This window comes from Dromiciops gliroides, chromosome 2 (genome assembly GCF_019393635.1).
Source record: "Dromiciops gliroides isolate mDroGli1 chromosome 2, mDroGli1.pri, whole genome shotgun sequence".
Lineage (NCBI taxonomy): Eukaryota > Metazoa > Chordata > Mammalia > Microbiotheria > Microbiotheriidae > Dromiciops > Dromiciops gliroides.
In genome coordinates this window covers 267,095,795-267,117,342 of record NC_057862.1, presented here as the reverse complement: position 1 = coordinate 267,117,342, position 21,548 = coordinate 267,095,795, and the positions used below count along the sequence as shown (strand labels likewise).

Here is a 21,548-nt window from a genome sequence, read left to right as displayed (position 1 = left end):
CCCCAGAATCTTAACATATAATTACTCTTTTGCTCTCAGCAGGCTAAGGGACTGAGGAAGAAGGGTACTTACATTTTATCTTGGTTCTGCTCTGACTCTTCAACATCTATGTCCTCTACCTAGGCAGGCCAGGGCTTTGGCTCCTCATCTTGTCTGTGATTATCTTTTCCAATTCACAACCTCTTCTTGCAGCTCCAACCAAGCTAACTAAGATCTTTCAACTTCTGCAACTCATAAGGTCACCTCCAAGACTGGATTTTATCTTGAGATGGATGCTTAGTCCCCCTAAATCCAGGAAAGAAAAGCACAAAACAGAAGAGGCAGCCAAGACTTTGAATCCTCAGGCTTACCTATTCAGGACATATGCTTTAGCTGCCATGTACTCTTGGTTGTTGGGTAGCCAAGGAAGAGAAAAGGGTAAGTTGTCCAGGAAGACTCAGGTGCCACCTGGAGGATCAAAAGAAGAGAACCAGATAAAGAATCATGCCCTTTTTATAGTCCCACTGAGTCATTATCTCTTCCTGTTCAGTGGCCAATGGTTTCTTCATGCTCAGATCACTCTAAGGACCTAAGTAACACACATAGTTGATAGAAAAGAGCCAGAGAATTTCTGCACATGTTGTTTTCAAGCCGTGGTTTGCCTTCTATTTTAGAACAGAGGGTCAGAGGATTTTAATTTGAGTCTCAACCTAATCACCAAATAACCATTTGTATGATCAAAGATGAGTGACTTTGCTTCAGTTTCTTCATCTGTAAAATGAGGATAGCTATATTTGCATTTTCTATATAAAAGAAAGTTATAAACAGAAAGAGTTCAAGAAAGGACTTTCATCTGGAAAGTGACTAGGAAAGTCTTGATTGGATGATATCACCTGAGTTCAGCCTTGAAAAAGGGAAGGACCTCAAAAGATTAAGATGTGGGGTTGTGATGGGAAAAAGATAGAAGTCATTCTAGAAATAATGTACATGATGAGTAAGAAACTGGGAATGAATGATTAACAGTCTGAAGAATAGTCCAATAAGCTGGAGAGTTGTGTGAGATGAAGATGAAAGATAAAGGTGGAGTAGATTATGAAGGGCTTGAATAACAAGATTAGGAAATATGTGATTGGAGCTTTATAAATCAGGAAAATTGTGGCAAATTCACAGTGGTACATTAGAAATGTTATTTGATTAGCAGGGTTGATGGAGGAGGCTAAAAAGGGTTAACAACCTAAGATCTGAGTTCATAGCAATAGTAGCTAAAAAGCATTAACAGAGAAACTAAGGTTTGAGATCTTATCAACAATACAGTAACCATACGGTTTGAGTCCCTATCAACCAACACTATCAACAGAAGCTTAAACGGTAGCCAGGGACCATAAACCATTAATAGCCATTAACGTTCTTAGATGACAGGAAATAGAAACTGCACCTAGGAACCAGATCTTAAATCAAAGAGATATCCTAAACAGAGAGATCCTTGACAAGTTTAAACATGTCTTTAGAAATGTGTGCAGAAGGACCAAATGTGTCCTTAAAGTTTACCTTATGACGTTTAAACCCCCAAAACCCGCCCCTGGGGAAAAACATACCTATCTTGGAGGATGTCTTAGTGATGGATGAAGCTAAAAGGGTTAACAGATAACCTAAGACTTGATCAATAATAGCTAAAAGGGTTAATAAAGAAACTTATGGTTTGTGGGTTGTTGGTTTTTTACATCATTTTTTTTAAACTTTGTGTTCATCAGTTCTTTCTCTGTAGATGGACTGCAATTTTCATAAGTTCTTCAGAGTTATATTGGATCATTGCCTTGCTGAAAATAACCACGTGCTTCCCAGCAGATCATCTTACACTAATGCTCTTATTTTGTATAAGTGCATTTCTCTCTGCATCAGTTCATGTGGGTCTTTCCAGGTTTTTCTGATAGCATCCTGTTCATCATAATTTTTATATAGTACCTTGAACTTGACAGAGAATTTTCTTCACAATAGCCCAGCAGAGTAGGTACCATATGTTTTGCCATTGTAGTCAATCATCATAACTATTTCCCTGCATCCCATTCTCTTCCAATGATATTTACTCTATTGTCTATGTTATTTTGCCCTATTCCTCCTCAAAAATGTTTTGCTACTGTAATGATTGGAATGACGCCACCTGCTGGAGACTTACTGTAGGAAAGCTCCACCATGAGGAGAAGGCCTCTGAGGACAAGGCCATGCAGCTTTTCTTTGGCATCAGGAAGTAATGTTTGCTCGTGGGTACTGTCTGTCAAGGCTACCAGCCAATCAACTTGAGGAGCCTCCCATTTCTGGGAGGAGGACACAAAGTAGGAAGCAGACGCTGGTGGAGGGGCTCGCTCTCTTTTGCTGATTCCTGACCTCGCCATGGTGGGTCAGATGATAGGGTCTCTTAGAAATAGTTAGATTTTTACCTTTCTCTCTGATCCTAATGTCCTTTAATAAATACTTAAACTCTTAAATACTCTTTGATTTTGGGGGTTTTTTTTGCAGGGCAATGAGGGTTAAGTGACTTGCCTAGGGTCACACAGCTAGTTAAGTGTCAAGTGTCTGAGGCCGGATTTGAACTTAGGGAGTCCTGAATCCAGGGCTGGTGCTTTATCCACTGCACCACCTAGCTGCCCCCAAATATTCTTGCTAAAGCGTATAATGTATTGGTGATCACTCATTAGATTTTAGATGGTATAGCTAGAATTTTAGCCCCTTACACTACTGACTTCCCCCTCCCCCGCTCTACCCTCCCGTCATTCACCCTTCCCTCCTTATCCTCTTCCCCTCCTACTTTCCTGTAGGGTTGAAAAGATTACTCTTCCCAATTGGGTGGGTGGGTGTGTGTGTTATTCCCTCCTTGAGCCCACTCTGATAAGGTTAAGATCTTTGAACTAATTCTGTTTTCTAATTTTTTCTTCCTCCCTCCCTCCTCAACTCTCCCTATGAAATCAAGCAATTCAATATATATCATACATGTGGTGTTATGCAGTACATCTTCACCTTCCTCAAAAGTGTTTTGCTTTTAACAGCTCCCTCCCCCACACTTCCCTTCCTTTTTTCCCCTCTTCTCCCCACCACCCCCATCTCCTTTTCCTCCCACTTTTCCTCAGGGCAAAAATATATTACTATACCCACTTGAGTACATATGTTATTCCCTCTGAGCCAATTCTGATGATAGTGAGCTTCACTTACTTCCCCATTCCTTCCCCCTCTTCCCCTCCATAAGCTTTTTTCTTGCTTTCTTCATGGGAGCTACCCCTCCCCTTCCCCTTCCCCCAGTCTATTCCTCCTACCCCTCAACCCTATTTTAAAGATGTCATCATGGGTTAGCTAGGTGGCACAATGGACAAAAAGCACCAGCCCTGGGCCCAGGAGGCCCAGAGTCCAAATCCGGCCCCAGACACTAGACAACCCACCCTGTTTGCTCCACAAAGAACAAGGATACACAAAAAATAAATGCTTTACAAATACCATCACTTCATATTCAGTTCAGACCTGTGTCCTCTGTGTATTCCTTACTGAAAAAAAGTTCTTATGAGTTGAAAGTATTATTTTCTCATGTATGACTAAACAGTTTAACCTTTTAATGTCCCTCATGATTTCTTTTCCCTGTTTACCTTTTTATAATTCTCCAGGGTCTTGTATTTGAAAGTCAAATTTTCTATTCAGTTCAGGTCTTTTCATCACTAATGCCTGAAAGTCCTCTTTTTCATTGAAGTCCCATTTTTTTCCTCTGAAAGATCATACTCAGTTTTGCTGGGTACATGATTTTTGGCTGTAGTCCCTGTTCCTTTGCCCTCTGGAATATAATATTCCATGCCCTCCAGTTCTTTAATATAGATGCTGCTAGATCTTGCTTTATCCTTATTGGAGCTCCACAGTATTTGAATTCCTTTTTTCTAGCTGCTTGCAATATTTTCTCCTTGACCTGGGAGTTCTAGAATTTGGCTATAATATTTCTGGAGATTTTCCTTTTGGAATCTCTTTCAGGTGATTGGTTGATTCTTTCAATTTCTATTTTACCTTCTGCTTCTAGAATATCAGGGCAGTTTTCCCTGACAATCTCTTGGAGGATGGTGTCTAAGCTCTTGTTTTGGTCATGGTTTTCAGGTAGTCCAATGATTTTCAAATTATCTCTCTTGGATTTATTTTCCAAGTCAGCTGTTTTCCCAAGGAGCTATTTCACATTGCCCTCTATTTTTATTCAATTGGATTTGCTTTACTGTGTCTTGGTTTCTCATAAGGTCACTAGCTTCCATTTGTTCAATCCTAATTCTTAGGCAATTATTTTCATCAGACAGTTTTTTTTATCTCCTTTTCTGTTTGACTTTTCAAACTGTTGACTTTTTTCTCATGACTTTCCTACATCATTCTCATTTCTCTTTCCATTCTTTACTCCCTCTTTCTACATCTTCCTTTTATCTCTCCTACTTTCTCTTCAAAGTCCCTTTTGAGAGCTTCCATGGCCTGAGATCTTACAAGTTCATATTTTTCTTGGAAGCTTTAGATATAGGGGCCCTGTGGTTGATTTCCTCTTCTGAGGGTGTACCTTGATCTTCCTTTTCAGTGAAGAAACTTTCTATAGTTCTGAACTTTCTTTGCTTGTTCATCTTTTACTTGACTTTAAACTCTCCACTGGGGGGCCCTGCTTTTCAGTTCCACTACTGTTCCCACCTTCAGAGGGTCCCAGGTGTTTTGGTTTGAGGGAGGGCAGGTTTTATTCTCACCTGGCCTGTTCTCTGGTCCGAAGATAAACTCAAGCCTACTTACTAAACAACCAACCAGCAAAGCTTTCTGTTGTGTGGTTCTTAGCTTTGAAGAGCCTGTTCCCCTCGCCCACCTGGGCCTTGCCACTCAGGATTTCTTCCTGTTTCCCTGCTGGGGTGGGACAGCCAAATTCCTCCCTAGGTCCCACTAATGCCCCTGCACTTTCCCCCCTGGCCAGCCGTTCAGCCCTCTCACCCAACCACATGCTCAGTTCCAGAAGATGCTGATGCTGTAGCTGATTCAGAGGCTCTGGGGTAAATTCCTCACATACGCTGTGCCTGGGGTCTCTGTCGGCACGATCGCGGGGTTAGACTTTACTCGTAACCCAGCAAAGCCCCCTGTAATCTATCTATAGCTCAAAAATAATCTCAGCCCTTTTTTGGTTTTTGTTTTTGTTTCTTTTGTGAGGCATTTGGGGTTAAGTGACTTGCCCAGGGTCACACAGCTAGTAAGTGTTAAGTGTCTAAGGTCAGATTTGAACTCAGGTCCTCCTGAATCCAGGGCTGGTGCTCTATCCACTGCGCCACCTAGCTGCCCCCTCAGCCTGTATTTTTGTGGGGTTTTCTGCTCCAGGGGTTCTTTTATTGCTGTTTTGGGGGTAATTGTTTCAGGAGCTCTGTGCACTTAATGTCTTTCCTCCACCATCTTGGCTCCACCCCCCAAAATAGACTTTTATGGGGAGCAGGAAGAAAAAAGATCAAAATGGGATGGAGGGGAATACACAGTCATGCGCTCACCTGTAAAATGGAAGTAGATAGCAGAATGGATTAGAAACCAGAATCCAACAATATGCTTACAAGAGACACACTTGAAACTGAAAGACACAGAGTTCAAACAAAGGGCTGGAGCAGCATCTAATGGTTCAGGTAAATTTTTTAAACAGTGGTAATCATGGCTGACTGTTACATGGTTGGGTATATGGTGGCTACATTTGAGCATTGTTAGCCAGGCTGGCAGTGCATGGTATACCCAGCAGGGCTTGGCCGCCAGCCCCTCTGGCTATGGGCCCCTCGCTGAGCTGACAGACTGGTCCTCTCCAGATGGTAGATGTCCTCCCCCAGTGAAAGGGCAACTCCAGTGGAAAGCATAGAGGGAAAAGTTTGCGAGAAGAGTCATGCTGCTATCCCAGGAAATGGATGTAGGATTGAAGATGTGGGAGCAAAAGCAGCAGGAAAAAAGGCAGGAGGAAGAAAAGAAACTGCAAAATTTGCCCAAGCCCAAAGAGGCTTTAATGAAGGGCCCATGAATCAATAAAGCAAACCTTCTCCTCCAAAAAAAATAAGTGGTAATCACCATCTCAGACAAAACAAAAGCAAAAAGAGACCTAATTAAAAGGGATAAGCAGGAAAAGTACATTTTGCTAAAACATACCATAGAATGAAGTGATATCAGAAAAATTTTACAGCAAGTTTCCCTGTTAAAGGCCTCATCTCTACCATGTATAGAACTGAATCAGATTTATAGAAACAAGAGCCATTCTCAGTAGGTAAATGGTCAAAGGATATAAACAGGCAATTTTCAGAAGCAATCAAAGCTATCTATAGTCATGAAAAAAATGCTTCAAATCACTATAAGGTAAATTAAGATAACTCTGAGGTATCATTCACACATCAGAAATGACAAATGCTAGAGGGGATGAGGGAAAATTGGTACAATAATAAATTATTGGTGGAGTAGTGAACTAGTCCAGCTGTTCCAATTTTAAACTATGCCCCCAAAGGACTATAAAACTATGTATATCCTAAACCCAGCAATATCAACTAGGTCTGTATCCCAAAGAGATCCTAAAAAATGTAAAAGAACCCACATGTACAAAAATATTTATAGCAGCTCTTTTTGTGGTGGCAAGGAATTGGAAATTGAGGGGATGCCCATCCATTGGGGAATGGCTGAACCAGTTGTAGTATGTAAATGTAATGGAGTACTATTATGCTATAAGAAATTATGAGCAGGCAGATTTCAGAAAAATTTGGAAACACTCAGATGAACTGATGCTGACTGAAGTGAGCAGAATCAGGAGAACATTGTACATAGTAACACCAGCATTGTGTGATGATGAACTGATATACAGCTTTTCTCAGCAATACAATGATTCAAGACAGTTCCAAAAGACTCACGATGGAAAATGCTCTCCACATCCAGAAAAAGAACTGTGGAATCTGACTGCAGATTGAAACATACTGTTTTCCCTTTTTTTTTTTTTAATTTTTTCTTGTAGTTTTTTCCCCTTCTTTTCCTGATTTTTCTTTCACAACATAACAACATGTGAAAATATGTTTAACACGATTGTACATATATAACCTATATCAGATTGCTTGCTTTCTTGGAGAGGGAAGGAAGGGAGGGAGAAAAATTTGGAACTCAAAATCTTACAAAAATAAATTTTGAAAACTATCTTTACATATAATAGGAAAAAATAAAATACTAAATTAAAAGGAAAAGGACTTAAAAGAATTGGAAATAGATGGGCTGCTTGTCAGTTTAGGAATGATTGAACAGTTTGTGGCAAATGATTGTGCTATGGGAATTGATGAGAGGGTTGGTTTCAGAAACACATGGAAAGACCTAGATTGTTGTGTACAGTAACAGCAATTGTAATGATGATCAACTATAAAAGGCTTTTCTACTCTGATCAATACATTCATCCAAGATAATTCCAAAGGGCTCATGATGAAAAAATGCTATCCATCTCCAGGGAGAGAACTGAAGAACTCTGAGTGCAAATTGGAGTATATCTTTCTCACATTATTTTTCTTGCCTCTAAAAATATGGTGAATATGGAAATATTTTGTATGATTTCACATGTATGATTGACATTTCCCTTTCCTACTTTGTGGTTGAGGAAGGGTTGGAAAGGAGTTAGAGAATTTGGAACTCAATTTAAAAATTAAAAAAAAATTTTTTAAATAATGAATCAAAAATTTGCCCCGTGAAAGTCAGCAGAAGCAAGAGATACAAATCAGAGTCAAAGAAGGTACTGGCATTCCCACAAATTTGATCAGAGCCCTAACACAACATCCCATTTTGGGAAATAAGGTTGGAAGAATGAGTAAACAAACAAAAATATTCCCACATAAGGTGCCAATGCTAATCCAAGACACAAACCCAGAAGAAAAGAACAATTCTAAAACATCTCTAAGCAAAACCTCAAAGAAATTAATTCCTGAAAGAAATTATTGAAGCAAGAGGGTTTTGTTGTTGTTGTTGTTATTTAAATTATTGCAATTATAAAAGGGGTAGGATCACTGGGTCAAATTGGATAGAAAGATAGAAGAAAGAAATCCTCAACTCTTAATTTTGTTTTTGTTCTCTCTGCCAAGGATAATGATCTTTGGGTTAGAAAGGACAGACTGAAAATGCCAAATGGGGAGTTGAATCCCAAAATAATTAATGAACCTAAGAAGAAAGCACTTTAGTTCAAGTCATTAAGAACAGATTCACTGCATCCCAAGATACTGGCAAATAAATAAGCCAGTCTTGGTGATCTTTAAAAGACCAGAGACAACAAGAGAAATTCTGCAGGCCTAGAAAAGGGGAGGTGGTGTTTCAGTTTTCAAAAATGAGAAGAGAATTGTATCTGCAAACTGTAATGAGCTGGTCTTTGATTCCTGGCAAATTCAAGAATATTATTAAAGGGATTGTAATCAGCATTTAGAAAAAGGAAGTAGTAGATCAGAATAATGCTTTATATAGTTTACCTAAGGAGACTTTCAGCATTTGAAATAGTTTTTAATAACTTTGTGGACAAAGATGGATGAGATGGAGAGAGATGTAGGGCTGGGTCATAGATAGAATTAGGTGGATTTGGAACCAATTCAATGGCTAAATCCAAAGTATTGTTATTAAGGGGTCAGTATCAACATTGAGAGAGATCTCTAGAAATATGTGTTTGCCCCTTTTGACATGTAACATTTTTCTTACAGTGGCCTGGCACATAGTAGATGCTTAATAAATGCTTGTTAATTCATTGATTATTCTTTACCTGGAATAAAGCAGCTTACTTATCGCATTTGCAGATGACTCGAAGCTGAGAGGAATAGTCAACATGTTAGTGGCATGAATCACCATGCTCTTGAATCTAATAATTTAATGGGGATAGTTATAAATTCCTGGGCAGCTAGGTGGCACAGTTGATAGAGTTCTTGCCTGGAGTCAAGAAGACTCATCTTCCTGAGTTCAAATCTGGCCTCAGACTCTGGGCCAAACAACTGTATAACTCTGGGCAAGTCACTTATGCCTATTTGCCTCCGTTTCCTCATCTGTAAAATGGGTTAGAGAAGTAAATGCAAACCACTCTGTATCTTTGCCAAGAAATCCCCAAATAGGGTCATGAAGTATAGTACACTACTGACACAACTGAACAATGACATATGAGTTCAATACATATGGGTTCAATAAATCATCTTAACAGATACAAAATGAGAAAAAGATATGGTCAAATCATTAAAGGTTCATCTTCATCAGTGTAATTAGGGGGAAGCTACAAGCTCAAGTCAGGAGAATGATTTAGCACCTGAAAAAATTAATGCATTAATAGAGACCCCATGTCCAGAACAAGTGAAGGAATAATTCCACTTATAATAGATTGTTTTGTCACATGTCTAGATTTTTATGTTTGGTCCTAGGTAACATTTTAGCAAAATATGACAAGCTGATGTATGCTTAGAGTAGGGTGACTAAAATGGGGAAGCCCTCAAGATCATCACAAATAAGTATTGGTTGAAGGAACTAGACATGTTTAACTTAGAAAAAAATAAAGAGGGGGACTTCAGAAGTGGATGAGATATCTTAGAGGTCACCTCGTCTAATCTCATATTACAGATGAAGAAACAGGGGCCCAAAGTCGTTAACTGACTTCCTTAAAGTAATAAGTAGCAGAGCTTGGATATGATAAATAACCAAGTTCTCTGACTCAAATGAGCAACAAGATGATTATCTGGACATTTTCTTCAACCCCATTTTCTCCAATACCTCACAAACTTCCCGAAAATAGAAATTATGTGCCAAAGATAAAGCAACTACAGCTCTTTTCAAGGACACCTAGAATCCAAAGGAATTTTTTCAATCCCTCAAACCCAGGAACTGATACTCATTGACTTTTAGCTCACTCAGCACCCCTTCCCCACCTCTCACACAACCAGCAGCAAAGCTGAACTAGCACATCCAAGTATACAACTTAGACTTCAATCAAAAACCAACCCTACACCCCAGTTCCTCCTCCCATTTTCCAGTACTGTGAGGTTCTTGGCTCTAAGCTGAGGAAATTTGCTCAGATCTCAGCTTGGCCACAACCCTTCAAGAATAAAAACCTGCTGTGACTGCAGCCCAGAAGCACCAGCATCAGAAAGCTCTGAACAGGTGATGCCAGAGGAAAAACTGAGCTGTCAGTGCTGGGCCGAAGAACTGAGGAAAAGGAATCAACAGGTCACAAGGACAGGATAGCATGGAATTGGGGGACTGTGCAGCATTCCATCAAGCCTGAGTGAAAGCACAGCACTCAAGTGGGGCCTGCTCTGACCACCCAAAAGTCAGCTGGGGCAGAGACCTAGGCTGGTGAACCATGAATTAAGTATGACTAAATTAGGGAGAGTGGAGGTTGAGATGCTTTGAGATCCAGCCACCTCAAAAAACATCAGAGGGAAGAGAGTCAGAAAGTAAGTGATATGAAAAATAAGAAAGGAAAAAAAGACTTAAAGTACCAAAGAATTTAGGAAGAAGAAAACAAAGACCTTGACCATAAACAGATAAATCAACAGGAAAAACAGTAACAATGGAAAGAAGTATGGCCTCCAGATCTAATAAATGAATACAGGCCTTTGAATAAATATGACAAAATAAAGGAAAATAGTCCAACAGTTGATGAGATTAAGGACCTGGTAGCATTGGAGGAGAACTTGTTTCCACAATATATGTTCCTGAGTGATTTAAAAGAAAAATGAGAATTATTAGAGCAGAATTTGTGTACTGCACAGCAAAAATAATTAGCAGACCAGAGCAATTTGAAGCTGCAATGGCAAACCTCACCAAAGAAATAGAACAGTAGGTTGAGAATGCAAATACACAAAAGTGAAGGACGACCTAGAAGAAGAGAAGCAAAAAAAAATAACTTTAAAATAAAATATTTTCCCTATGCAAGCAAAACAAAGATTTCAATGACAGCATGCAAACAGACAACCTAATGAGTATAGGATCTCCCAGAAGAACATGCTTAGGCAAAAACTCAACATCATCATGAAGGAAATAATATAAAAGAACTGCCCAGAACCTTTAAACATAGAAAATAAAATTCCAATCAAAAGAATTCACAAATCTCCATCAGACAAAAACCCAGGGCTGAGAACTCCAAGACACATAGTTCAATTTAACAATTCAATTCTGAAAGTAGAAGTTCTACAAGCCGTCAATAGAAAAACTTTAAAATAAAAAGGAAAGGAAATTTGAATGCTGGAAGACTGTTTCACAAGAAGGGAATGGAATAATGGGTTCCAAAGAGCAATGAAGTTCAGGATGCAGCCTGGGGTGACCTATCCTGCAAATCTGACCTTAAGCATACAGGAAAAAAGATGGACATTCAATAATAAAACAGTTTGAAACATTTTTAGAAAGAAAACCAGAACCAAAGAAATTACTTGTTTCTTGAACACTCCAAACAGCAGAAATGGAAGAATGAATTAGATACATTGAGCAAGGACAAGTAAGGGCCTTCTTTTCAAGTGTGTACAAGGAGATGTACAGGCCAAATTTAGTATGGGAAGTTAATTGGGTGGCTTGCCATAATATTGGGGTTCAGAAAATAATGGGGGACCTCTAGGTCCAGACTTTCCCCTTCTCCAAACTGCCTCCTTTCCAGTTATGTCTCCCAGACTAATAAGAAAGGAGATTAACAGCCTCTTTTTCACAAACAAATCAGGTTTTATTAATGGTAACAAAATTTCAACACAAGTGGAGTTAATAAAGCTAGGGACAGTGAGAAAGGGGATAGAGAAAGTTAGAATCTAATCTCTAGGGTAAAAAGGCCCCAGGTACCTCGAGTAAACTCTACTTCTTCAGGTACTCAGAACAACTTGGGTCTGGCAAAAACTAACTCAAACACTAAACTTGTTTCCAGCTCAGCTGGCTTAATGAGTCAGCCTCACTGGAAGGAACACAAACTCCACCACCTGGAAACTGCAGTTCTAAAGAGAATTAGCTTCACACTGTCTCCTGGTTAGATCCGAAGTTAAAAAACACACCAGTTCTCTCAAAACTAGCTAATAGGGGAATTTTTCCATGACTACTCATGTATAACTTATTTTGAATTGCTTGAGTTCTTATGGGTTGGGGGTGCGAATGGAGGGGGGAAGAGAAATTGGAACACAAAGTTTTTTAAAAATTGATGTTAAAATTTTGTTTTTACATATATTTTGGAAAATAAAATTATCTCTAAAAAAAACACGCCAGTTCCTCTCTCAACCTTCCTCCTCTGTCCCTGAGAGTCCTCTCCCCCTTCCTGCTGAGTCTCCAATTGGTTTAACATACCCCTTGGGCTGTTCCCATTATAATTTGGCCAGGCCCATGTGGGCGTGGGGAAACTTCAGATGGGGTTTAGGTACTTAGTTTTGATACTTTGATTCAATAAATGTTCTTTGTGGTGTTTGTTCTATAATCTCTTAAAGTACACGCCCATCTTCTCTGAGGCTTTTAAAGCTTGCATCTTTTCTGTCTGACCATGATGAAGCAAAGATGGAGTTATGAAAACTCCAAATCACAATTAATTCCTTACAGAGACAAAGTGGAGGGAAAAATCTGATAGAGACAGAAAAGGGATTATGGACAGAACCTGGTGGCAACCTCCCTATGGGTCTACATTACAATATGGGGAAGGATAAAAAAGAAGGGGTTGGGGAACCAAGGAAAAAGTGTGTTATAATACCCTTCTAGTATTTAAAGACTACAATGGGAAGAAGAATTAAACGTTCTTTTTGGCCACAGAAGTTGCAACTAGGAGTAACAGATCAAAGGTGCAGAGGAGTTATTTGGGAAATAGACCCCCATAGAGGTCTTCAGGTGAAGGCTGGATAATCAGTTATTTTGAGAAGGTACCCTCATTCAGGTATGGGTTGAACTGAGCAGCCTCTGAGGTCCATTCAAATTGGTGATTCTGTAGTGTCAAGGAAACTAATTAAGAGATTATTACAATACTCCAAGGGAAAGGGGCTGAAGACAGGAATTAACTAGGGTTTTGATAGTTTATATATGGAATGTATATGAGAGGTCAAGAAGATGTAATCAACAGAATCTGTCAAAGACTGTTTCTTCCTTTCCCACACAGCATCATTGCTGCTTGAAGACTTTCCTGATCTTTCCAGTTGTTAATGCCTTACATTTTAAACTACCTAATTTTTAACTATTCTAAATATATTTGTATTTATTCACTTTATGGCTTTGAGATATATAGATATAAATAGATACAGATATATTTGTGTCTCCCAATTAGAATATGTTTCTTGCTAAGTAGTGATTATTTCAGTTTTTGAACGTTTTTCTCCAGTGTCTAGCACAGTACATGGTACATAGTAGACACTCAGTACTTACTGATTGAAGACATAAAGATGGAATGCACAAAATGAGACAGAAAAAAGGCTGGGAGAGGGTAGGTTGAAATCAAGTTATAAAGGACTTTAAATGCCAAACAGTGAAGAATTCTATTTTATCATAGATGCATTTGGGCACCACTAGAACTAATTAAGCAGAGAAGTGACATGGCCAGACCTTTCTTTAGGACTGTTCACTTTGACATTTGTTGTATGTTAGAGGCTTGGGCCAGGAGAACTAATCAGAAGGCTGTTGCAGTACAAAAATGAGGTGATATGGATTTAAACAAAGGAGGTGGCCTTGTGAGTAAAATGTTGTCTACCTTGATGGAATAGAAGTTCTTTGAGTGCTGGGTATATAAATGCTTATTAATAAGTATTTGTTGTTTAATTGATATAAGAAATTGTAGGCATAGGATTGGCACAATTTGGCCATTGGATTTGGGGAGGGTGGTGAAAGTGAGGAAGAATCAAGAATGAACCTTGGTAATTAGGAGAACACTGGTGAAGACATCCACTATTAACAGAAACAGGAGTTTGTAAGAGGGATGGGTTTTGGGGAAAAGATTATATAATGAGTTCTGTTTTGGACCTGTTAGGTTAGAAATGCCTATGGACTATTCAGTTTGAAATATATAATGAACAATTTGTGATATGGGACTGAAGTTCATGAGAGACCAGGACTGGATTGGTATGTCTGAGAGTCACCTGAAAGGAGGTGATTATTGATTTCATGGGAGTAAATTAGAACCCTAAAGGAGAAAATGTTTAAAAACAAAAGAAGAGAGTCCAGAGCAAAACAACTGCTGCTTATTTGAACACAAAGCAATATGTATTAGATTTGATTGCCATTGATATAGTCCTAAGCAATGCCCATGAATATCGGAGTCCAAAGTAAAAAGTACAGGAAATAAAAATAAGGAAAGAAGAGCGATGAGGAAAAAAGTATGTATATGGTGAAGAGTAGCGTACCATCTGCATTTATCCAAGTTGCCACTTACTTTACTTTTTTTTTTTTTTTGGTGGAGCAATGGGGTTAAGTGACTTGCCCAGGGTCACACAGCTAGCAAGTGTCTGAGGCCAGATTTGAACTCAGGCCCTCCTGAATCCAAGGCCAGTGCTTTATCCACTGTACCACCTAACTGCCCCCAAGTTGCCACTTAATAATACCCAAAGCAGTGAACTGCCTACCTCCACTCTATGTGCCTACCAAATACCAAAGCAAAAGCCAGAGTAATTCACTGACTGGTTAGGTTTTTCTAATAGTGTTTGATTTATGACAGTATTCTTTAACTGTGTGGTTTTGTTTTAACGACATACATGTTTTATTTCTATATATTAAGGTTTTTGAATGTTTAACTTGGTCTTTATCTTTATTTACAGACACTGTTGATTCTATTACTCCTGATAAAGTACGAGGCTTAAGGGATATGTTGAACAGCAGTGCAATGGACATAATGTATTATACTAGTCCACTTTATAGAGATGAAGTAAGTATTTTGATATATTGTTCTTTGCTGTTACCGAATAGTGACAAACCATTATTGAGAATTTTAATGCAGGTTTAACACTTAAAAGAGAGGGATTCACCTATTAATAAGTTACCCTTAATGTGGTGATGCACTTTATCCTTTACCTTAGAATCCATATTTTTCAAGTACTCTCAGCTTGTTCTGTATATAAATCTCTCTTGAAAAATAAGGAACTAAAGAAAAAAATCAGAGGGTTATGAATTTAGAACTGAATGGGGTCTTGGAGACCATTTAATCTAACACCCTCATTTTATAGTTGAGGAAATTGAGGTATCAGAGGCAAAATTTGAACCCAGATCTTCCTACCTTACAAAGTTCTAGCACTGACTATGATGCCACTAGTTGCTCTTATAATCTAATTGTATCTCTAATTAGAATTGAAAAATATGGTCTTGAGTATTTGAAACCTGACCTCCATCTTTATACATAGCATTCTTTTTTTGTTTGTTTTTGGGTTTTTGTGAGGCAATTGGGGTTAAGTGACTTGCCCAGGGTCACACAGCTAGTAAATGTCAAGTGTCTGAGGTCAGATTTGAACTCAGGTCCTTCTGAATCCAAGGCTGGTGCTTTATCCATTGCGCCACCTAGCTGCCCCTTTCCCCAAACTGAAAAAATATATTTATTCAGAGAGGAGGGAGAAGACCAAGAATGTTGCTTCTTTGTGCTATTTACTGACTTTGGAAAGCAATTTTAATCTCTTTGGGCTTCATTTCCTTAATCTATAAAATATGAAGATTGTTCTATACAATCCCTAAAGTCCCTTCTGTTGCAAAAATTTCTAAGTCGCAGGGTTAGATGAAGAAAAACCAAAGTCTCCAAGCTGAAGAAAATAGGTTTATTGAGAGAGGTCTCCTGTCTCACAATAAAGCTGGTCTCCGGTCTAGGACCCGTCTTTGGGTCCTAGAACAGAACCAGAATCTGGTATTTATATGACATACAAGGCTTAAGAGTATGTATACAAAAAGAGTCCCCAAGAGGTTAAAGCAGCATAAATACTATTAATTATAGTATTGTCTTCTCATCTATTGATTCCCCATATCACCATTGCTAGGCTACATAACCTCATAACTTCACATTGTGGCAGTAGGAAACTCACCCAGAAAATTTAGAGGAGGCCATCTTGGGCCTAGTTATTACACATTTATGCCACTTGTAAGTCATTTGGTCAACTTTGCAGATTGTTATCAGGGTTTTGCTTTTACTTCTTATTCTACCAGTACTGATTGGTCCAGAGCATTCCAGTGTAGCTATTTTGGGAGCTCTGACCTTGACCCTGATTGGTCCATCCTAACCACAGACTTTAGGAGAATGCTTAATGTATGAAAAGACAAAGTAGTTACAATCTATTCCATATGAGAGCATTTACAGTCTATCCTGTGTGAGAGGAAAGACTGATTCAAGCCTTTACAATCTGTAACTGTAAAGAAGTTATATATCTATCTAAAAGGTGGGGTATATCTCACTTCCAAACTCCAAATATTATGATCTTAAATCTTACAATTTTTTTGTTTTGTTAAATGCTTGTTTGTTTGAGGGGTTTTCTCCCCTTTTTTGGCCACTTAATTACAACTAAACAGAGAAACTAAAAGGAGATAAAGTTCAGTATAGTCAGCCAAACTACATGTAAGTAAAATTAAGTTCCTAGTTTAAGTGAACTCCATAGAACCTCTTAGTTAATTTTATTTAATACAGAGGTTCTCAATCTTTTTTGTGTCACGGACCTCTTTGACAATCTGGTAAAGCCTGTGAACTCCTTTTTAGAATGTATTTTACTGATCTATAAAATGAAGGAATCGCACTAAATCTCTTCTAGTTTTAAAATCTATAAAACCATGAAAGTATCTAATCTATATTGTTGCTACTTTTTCTGTTGATATGAAGCCTCTTTAAAAACTGCCTAAAAATAGTACAATGACTAATGATAGTATATGTCACAAGATATATTTTTTCTTTTCAAACCTTAAAATGCTTTATAAATATGAGTTGTTAACTATTATTAATATGCCTCTATGGTATACTGCCCCTTTCATGAGAGAAAGAAAAATTCAATACTTCTGGGGCTTGGGGGCTCCTTTTTTTTTACCTATCCAGCAGTAACATAGATGTCACTTAATTCTAATCAAGTTTTTTGTCTAATTATTAAAAACTGGTCAAAAATAAAAGTACTAACATCCTTAAACTTCAGCTCCATATCCAAAAGAAATTAAAATATTTAAGGCAACTTTGGTTTGTACATTTGTAATTGCATAAATCATACTTTAAAATTAATATAAGCATGATTTTATATATAAAGTAATAAATTATTATCTCAGGTAAGAGAGCAGAATCTACAAAATGTAAGTTAGTGAGCTCACCTTTAACTCCTAGGAATTTCCTAGAGCATTTTAATAAAGAATGATTAGTGAGCATTTTCAAGAAAGAGAGAGAGAGAGAGAAGAAAACACTGATCCTTTATAGACCATCATGACTACATTAAGAACATATAACAATAATCTATACCTTTTGTTTGGATAGGGTTACCAGACAATTCAAAGGAATACTGTAAATATATTTCCATAGATTTTAGCAAAGAATTTCAGTTTCTCATAACTGTTACTAGGGACAAGATGTGGGGTGGACAATAATATATTTCAGTGGATTTGGAGTTAGAAAACATGGATACAAGCTTTACTTAGAAAACTTCCTAGCTATGTGACCCTGGGAAGCTATTTAACCTCTTAGTCACAGTTCAGTTCCTGGGACTTAATAAATGTCTTAGACATTTTTGTATCTGTTGAAGGAAATCCCACCCTGGTGAAATTTCATTGGTGAAATGGAATAAATTGATGAACATCCAGAGCATTGGTGCTCATGGCATATAAGGATTGGTAGAAGGAACTAAGGTTATTTAGCTTTGAAAAGATTTAAGGAGAATATAATTGTCTTTAATTTTGTGAAAGGATTTGACTTTGCTGAAGTCAAATCAGCAAGTATTATAAAGTACTTGCTAGGAACTGTGAATAACACCCCCCCCCCAAAAAAAAAAGGCAAAAAGCAGCCTCTGCTCTCAAGCTTGCAGTGTAATAAGGGATAAACATTTTTATATGCCACCTCCTACATGACAGGCATTGTGCTGAGCACTTTACAGATCTCTTATTTGATCTCCACCACAACTCAAGAGCTAAGTTAAGGAGATGCTGTTATTATCCCCATTTTACATTTGAAGAAACTTAGGCAGAGGTTAAATGATATGCCCAGAGTCCAGGTTCATACAGCTGGTATCTGAGGTCAAATTTGAGCTCTATATTTGAGGAATAGCAGAGAGGCCAGTGTCACTGGATCACAAAGTCTGTTGAGGAGCATAAGTTGTAAGAATCTTGGAAAAGCGAGAAAGGGACACGTTTCAAGAAGAGCTTCAAATCCTGAAGGAGATGTGTTCAATTGGAAGATCACTTTGATAACTGAGTGGAATGTGGACTAGAGTGAGGAGAGATTTTAGGCAGGTAAACTAGCTAGCAAGCTATTTGAGTACAGAAAGATTTTATTTTTTGCCCAATGTTGCAAAAATAGAATTTGACATAATATGGCAATAGATTGGATATGGGATGTTGAATGAAGGATTGAAGATGGTACCTAGGTTTCAAGCCTGGGTGATTTTACTAATGGTAGTGCCCTTGGCAACAATAAATAATTTGGAAGAGGGAAGGGTTTTGGGGGGAAATGAATTCAGTTTTGGACATTTTGAATTTCAGATATTTGTGGGATATCTAGTTCAAGAAGTTAAATAAATAGGCATCGCATCAGGACTGTGGTTCAGAAGAGAGGTTGGACAAATAGATCTAAGATTCACTGAAGCACTGCTAGGTCATGAGATCAGCAGATGAATCAGTATAAGGGAAAAGAGGAAAAGTACCTAGGACAGAGCCTTGGCGGTCACCCCTGGGTCTATGACCCAGATAAAAATTAAGCAAAGGAAACTGAAGAGTGGTCAGATAGATAGGAGGAAAACCCGGAAAAGAGCAGTGTCATGAAAACCTTGAGAGAAAAGGAGAAGAGGGTGATCAATAGTGTCAAAGGCTACAGAGAGGTCAAGAAAGATGAGAAGTGAAAATAGACCATTAGAATTGGAGATTAAGAAAGCATTGGTCATTTGAGAGAGAGAGCAGTTCCACTTGAATGATTTCAGAAGCCAGACTGCCAGTCTGCAGAGTTGGAAAGAGAGTTAGAGGCATTAATTATAAACATTCTTTTCACTTTAGTGACAAAAGAGATAAGAACTGTAGGAAGATAGGTAGTGATAGGTAGTGGATCAATTTTTTTTTTTTTTAGGATACAGGAAATATGGAATGTTTTCAGGCAGTAGGGAAGCAGCTAGGAGACAAAGAGACTGAAGACAAACAAGGGCATCAGGATGATAGAAGGGACAATTTGCTGGAGCAGTGGGATGAAAATCCTGAAAAATGGATTAGACATTTTGCTTGATCCCAGGATTAATAGGTGGAAGCTGCTTGCACTTTGGTTTAATATAAGGAAAAACATCCTAACCTACAGCTATCCAGAAGTGGAATGGGCTTTCTTGGGAGGTAGGCAGTTCCGCCTTCCTGGGGGACTTCTGAGAAATGCTAGATGACCATTTATCTATGTATGTTGTAGAAACAGTTGTTGTTTAAGTATGTATGAGTTGAAATAGATGCCCTCTCGGTGTCTTTAACTCTTAGATTCTATATTTTATATTTCTAAAGTAAGAGACTGACTTAAAAAGTAAATTTTTAAGGAAGTGAAATGAGGAAAAACTTACTACTCTCTCCTTTCACAAATGGCTGCAAATCTCTAGAAATGTTTCCTTTCTGTAATATTAACAACTCACATTTTATATAGTACTTTCAAGTATGCACAGTACTTACATCACAACAACCTGTGAAGTAAATACTGTAAGAATTATCTTTCCTATTAGCTCTAGTATGCTACCTTGCTTGGGGTCACACAGTATACATCAAAGCCAGGATTTGAACCCTTGTCTCCAGCACTCTTGTTACTATACCATATTGCCTTTCAGGCAGTTAGGAAACATTTATTCAACACCAGCTTTGTGCCAGGCACTGTGCTAAACTCTGGGCTTACAAAATGAGACCAAAGATAATCCCTGACCTCAAGCAACTCATGGAGGGAGTAGGGAGGGAGACACGCAAATAAAATCATTAAAAGAGGGAAGACACCTGAATTAAGAGGGCTTAGGAAAGTTTTCCTGTAGAAGATGGAATTTTAGCTGGGACTTGAACAAAGCAGAGGAAGCGAGGAGGAAGGAGAGCATTCCAGACGTGAGAGACAGCCAGGGAAAATACCTGGAGCCAAGAGATGAAGTGTCTTGTCTGTAGAACAACATTAAGTGATGGACTATATTCTTCTCACCAATGCAATGGTACAGAAGAGTTCCAGGGAACTCATGATAGAAGAGGATCTCCAAATCCAAGAAGAAAAAAAAAGAACTGTGGAGTATAGATGCTGATTGAACCATACTATTTCTTTTGTTTTGGGTGCTGTTGTTTTTTTTTTCTATTTTGAGGTTTTTGCATCACTGCTCTGATTTTTTCTCTTGTAACAGGATTAATGCAGAAATAGGATTAATGTTGTTATGTGTACATATATATATGTGTATGTATATATCTATCTATCTATATGTATATGATATATAGATATAACCTATATCAGATTACCTGCTGTCTAGGGGAGGGGAGAGGGAGGGGAGGGAGGGAGAAAAATCTGAAATTGTAAAGCTTGTATAAACAAAAGTTGAGAACTATCTTTACATGTAACGGAAAAAATAAAATACCTTATATGTAAAAAAAAAAAAAGAACAACATTAAGGAGGTCACTGTCACTGGATCGAAGAGGATTTGCTGGGGAGGGGGCAGTTAGGTGTAAGGTGACTGATGTGGGAGCAAAGCAGAGTAAATTTATGAAGGGCTTTGAATACCAAACAGAAGATTTTGTATTTGGTCCTGTAGACAGTAGGTAGCTGTTGGTGTCTGAATAAGGGTTTGACATGACGTCAGACCTACATTTGAAGATCATTTTGGCAGCTGAGTGGGAGATGAATTGGAGTGGGGAATTTGTGTGTTGTCTCATTAGATTGTGAGCTCCTCAAGAGTAGGGATTGTCTTTTTGCCTTTCTTGTATCCCCAGGAATTACTACAAGCATTTAATAAATGCTTATTGACAGACTGACTTTACCCCCATTGGGAGATCTAATCCAAGTGACCAGAGCCATCACAGGCTGGGAGAGTCCTAGATAATAGAAGTAAGATGGGGAGATGTGATCTTGGCATCTTGAAATGGAATTTTGAATACATATTCTCCTTAGAAATGTTTTTATGCATATGGATAGGTTCTATAGTAGTTTTACAGTAGTTATATTGTGTTTCTTTGGGGAAAATGCATAAAATATAACCTAGAATAAGTTGCCTTGATTGATGAAGGGTAACAAAGAAAAGAAATCAGTGAAATTAATTAGTGGTTTGTTTTTTAATTGCTAGCTTAAATAAAAAGGGTTTTTTTTCCTTATTACTAGACCTATCAGGAACTTCCTCTTACCAATGTAGAATAGCACATGCTCTTGCAAATTATAGTTACATGGGATATTTAGCTAACTGCTCGTTCAGTTACCCTCATTATTATCCCTCTTTCTAGTCTTCAATTTCCTCCCAAT

At 38.2% G+C, this 21,548-nt stretch overlaps 1 protein-coding gene across 4 annotated transcripts in view; it reads left to right on the top strand.

The window, feature by feature from the left end:
* Window positions 1–21,548, top strand: part of DDHD1 (DDHD domain containing 1) — a 146,218-nt gene that overhangs the window by 76,663 nt on the left and 48,007 nt on the right. For all 4 annotated transcript variants that reach the window (XM_043983522.1, XM_043983520.1, XM_043983519.1 and 1 more), the window contains one exon: window positions 14,715–14,821. In XM_043983522.1, the coding sequence (XP_043839457.1) occupies window positions 14,715–14,821 (107 nt within the window). The remainder of the gene's footprint in view (window positions 1–14,714; window positions 14,822–21,548) is intronic.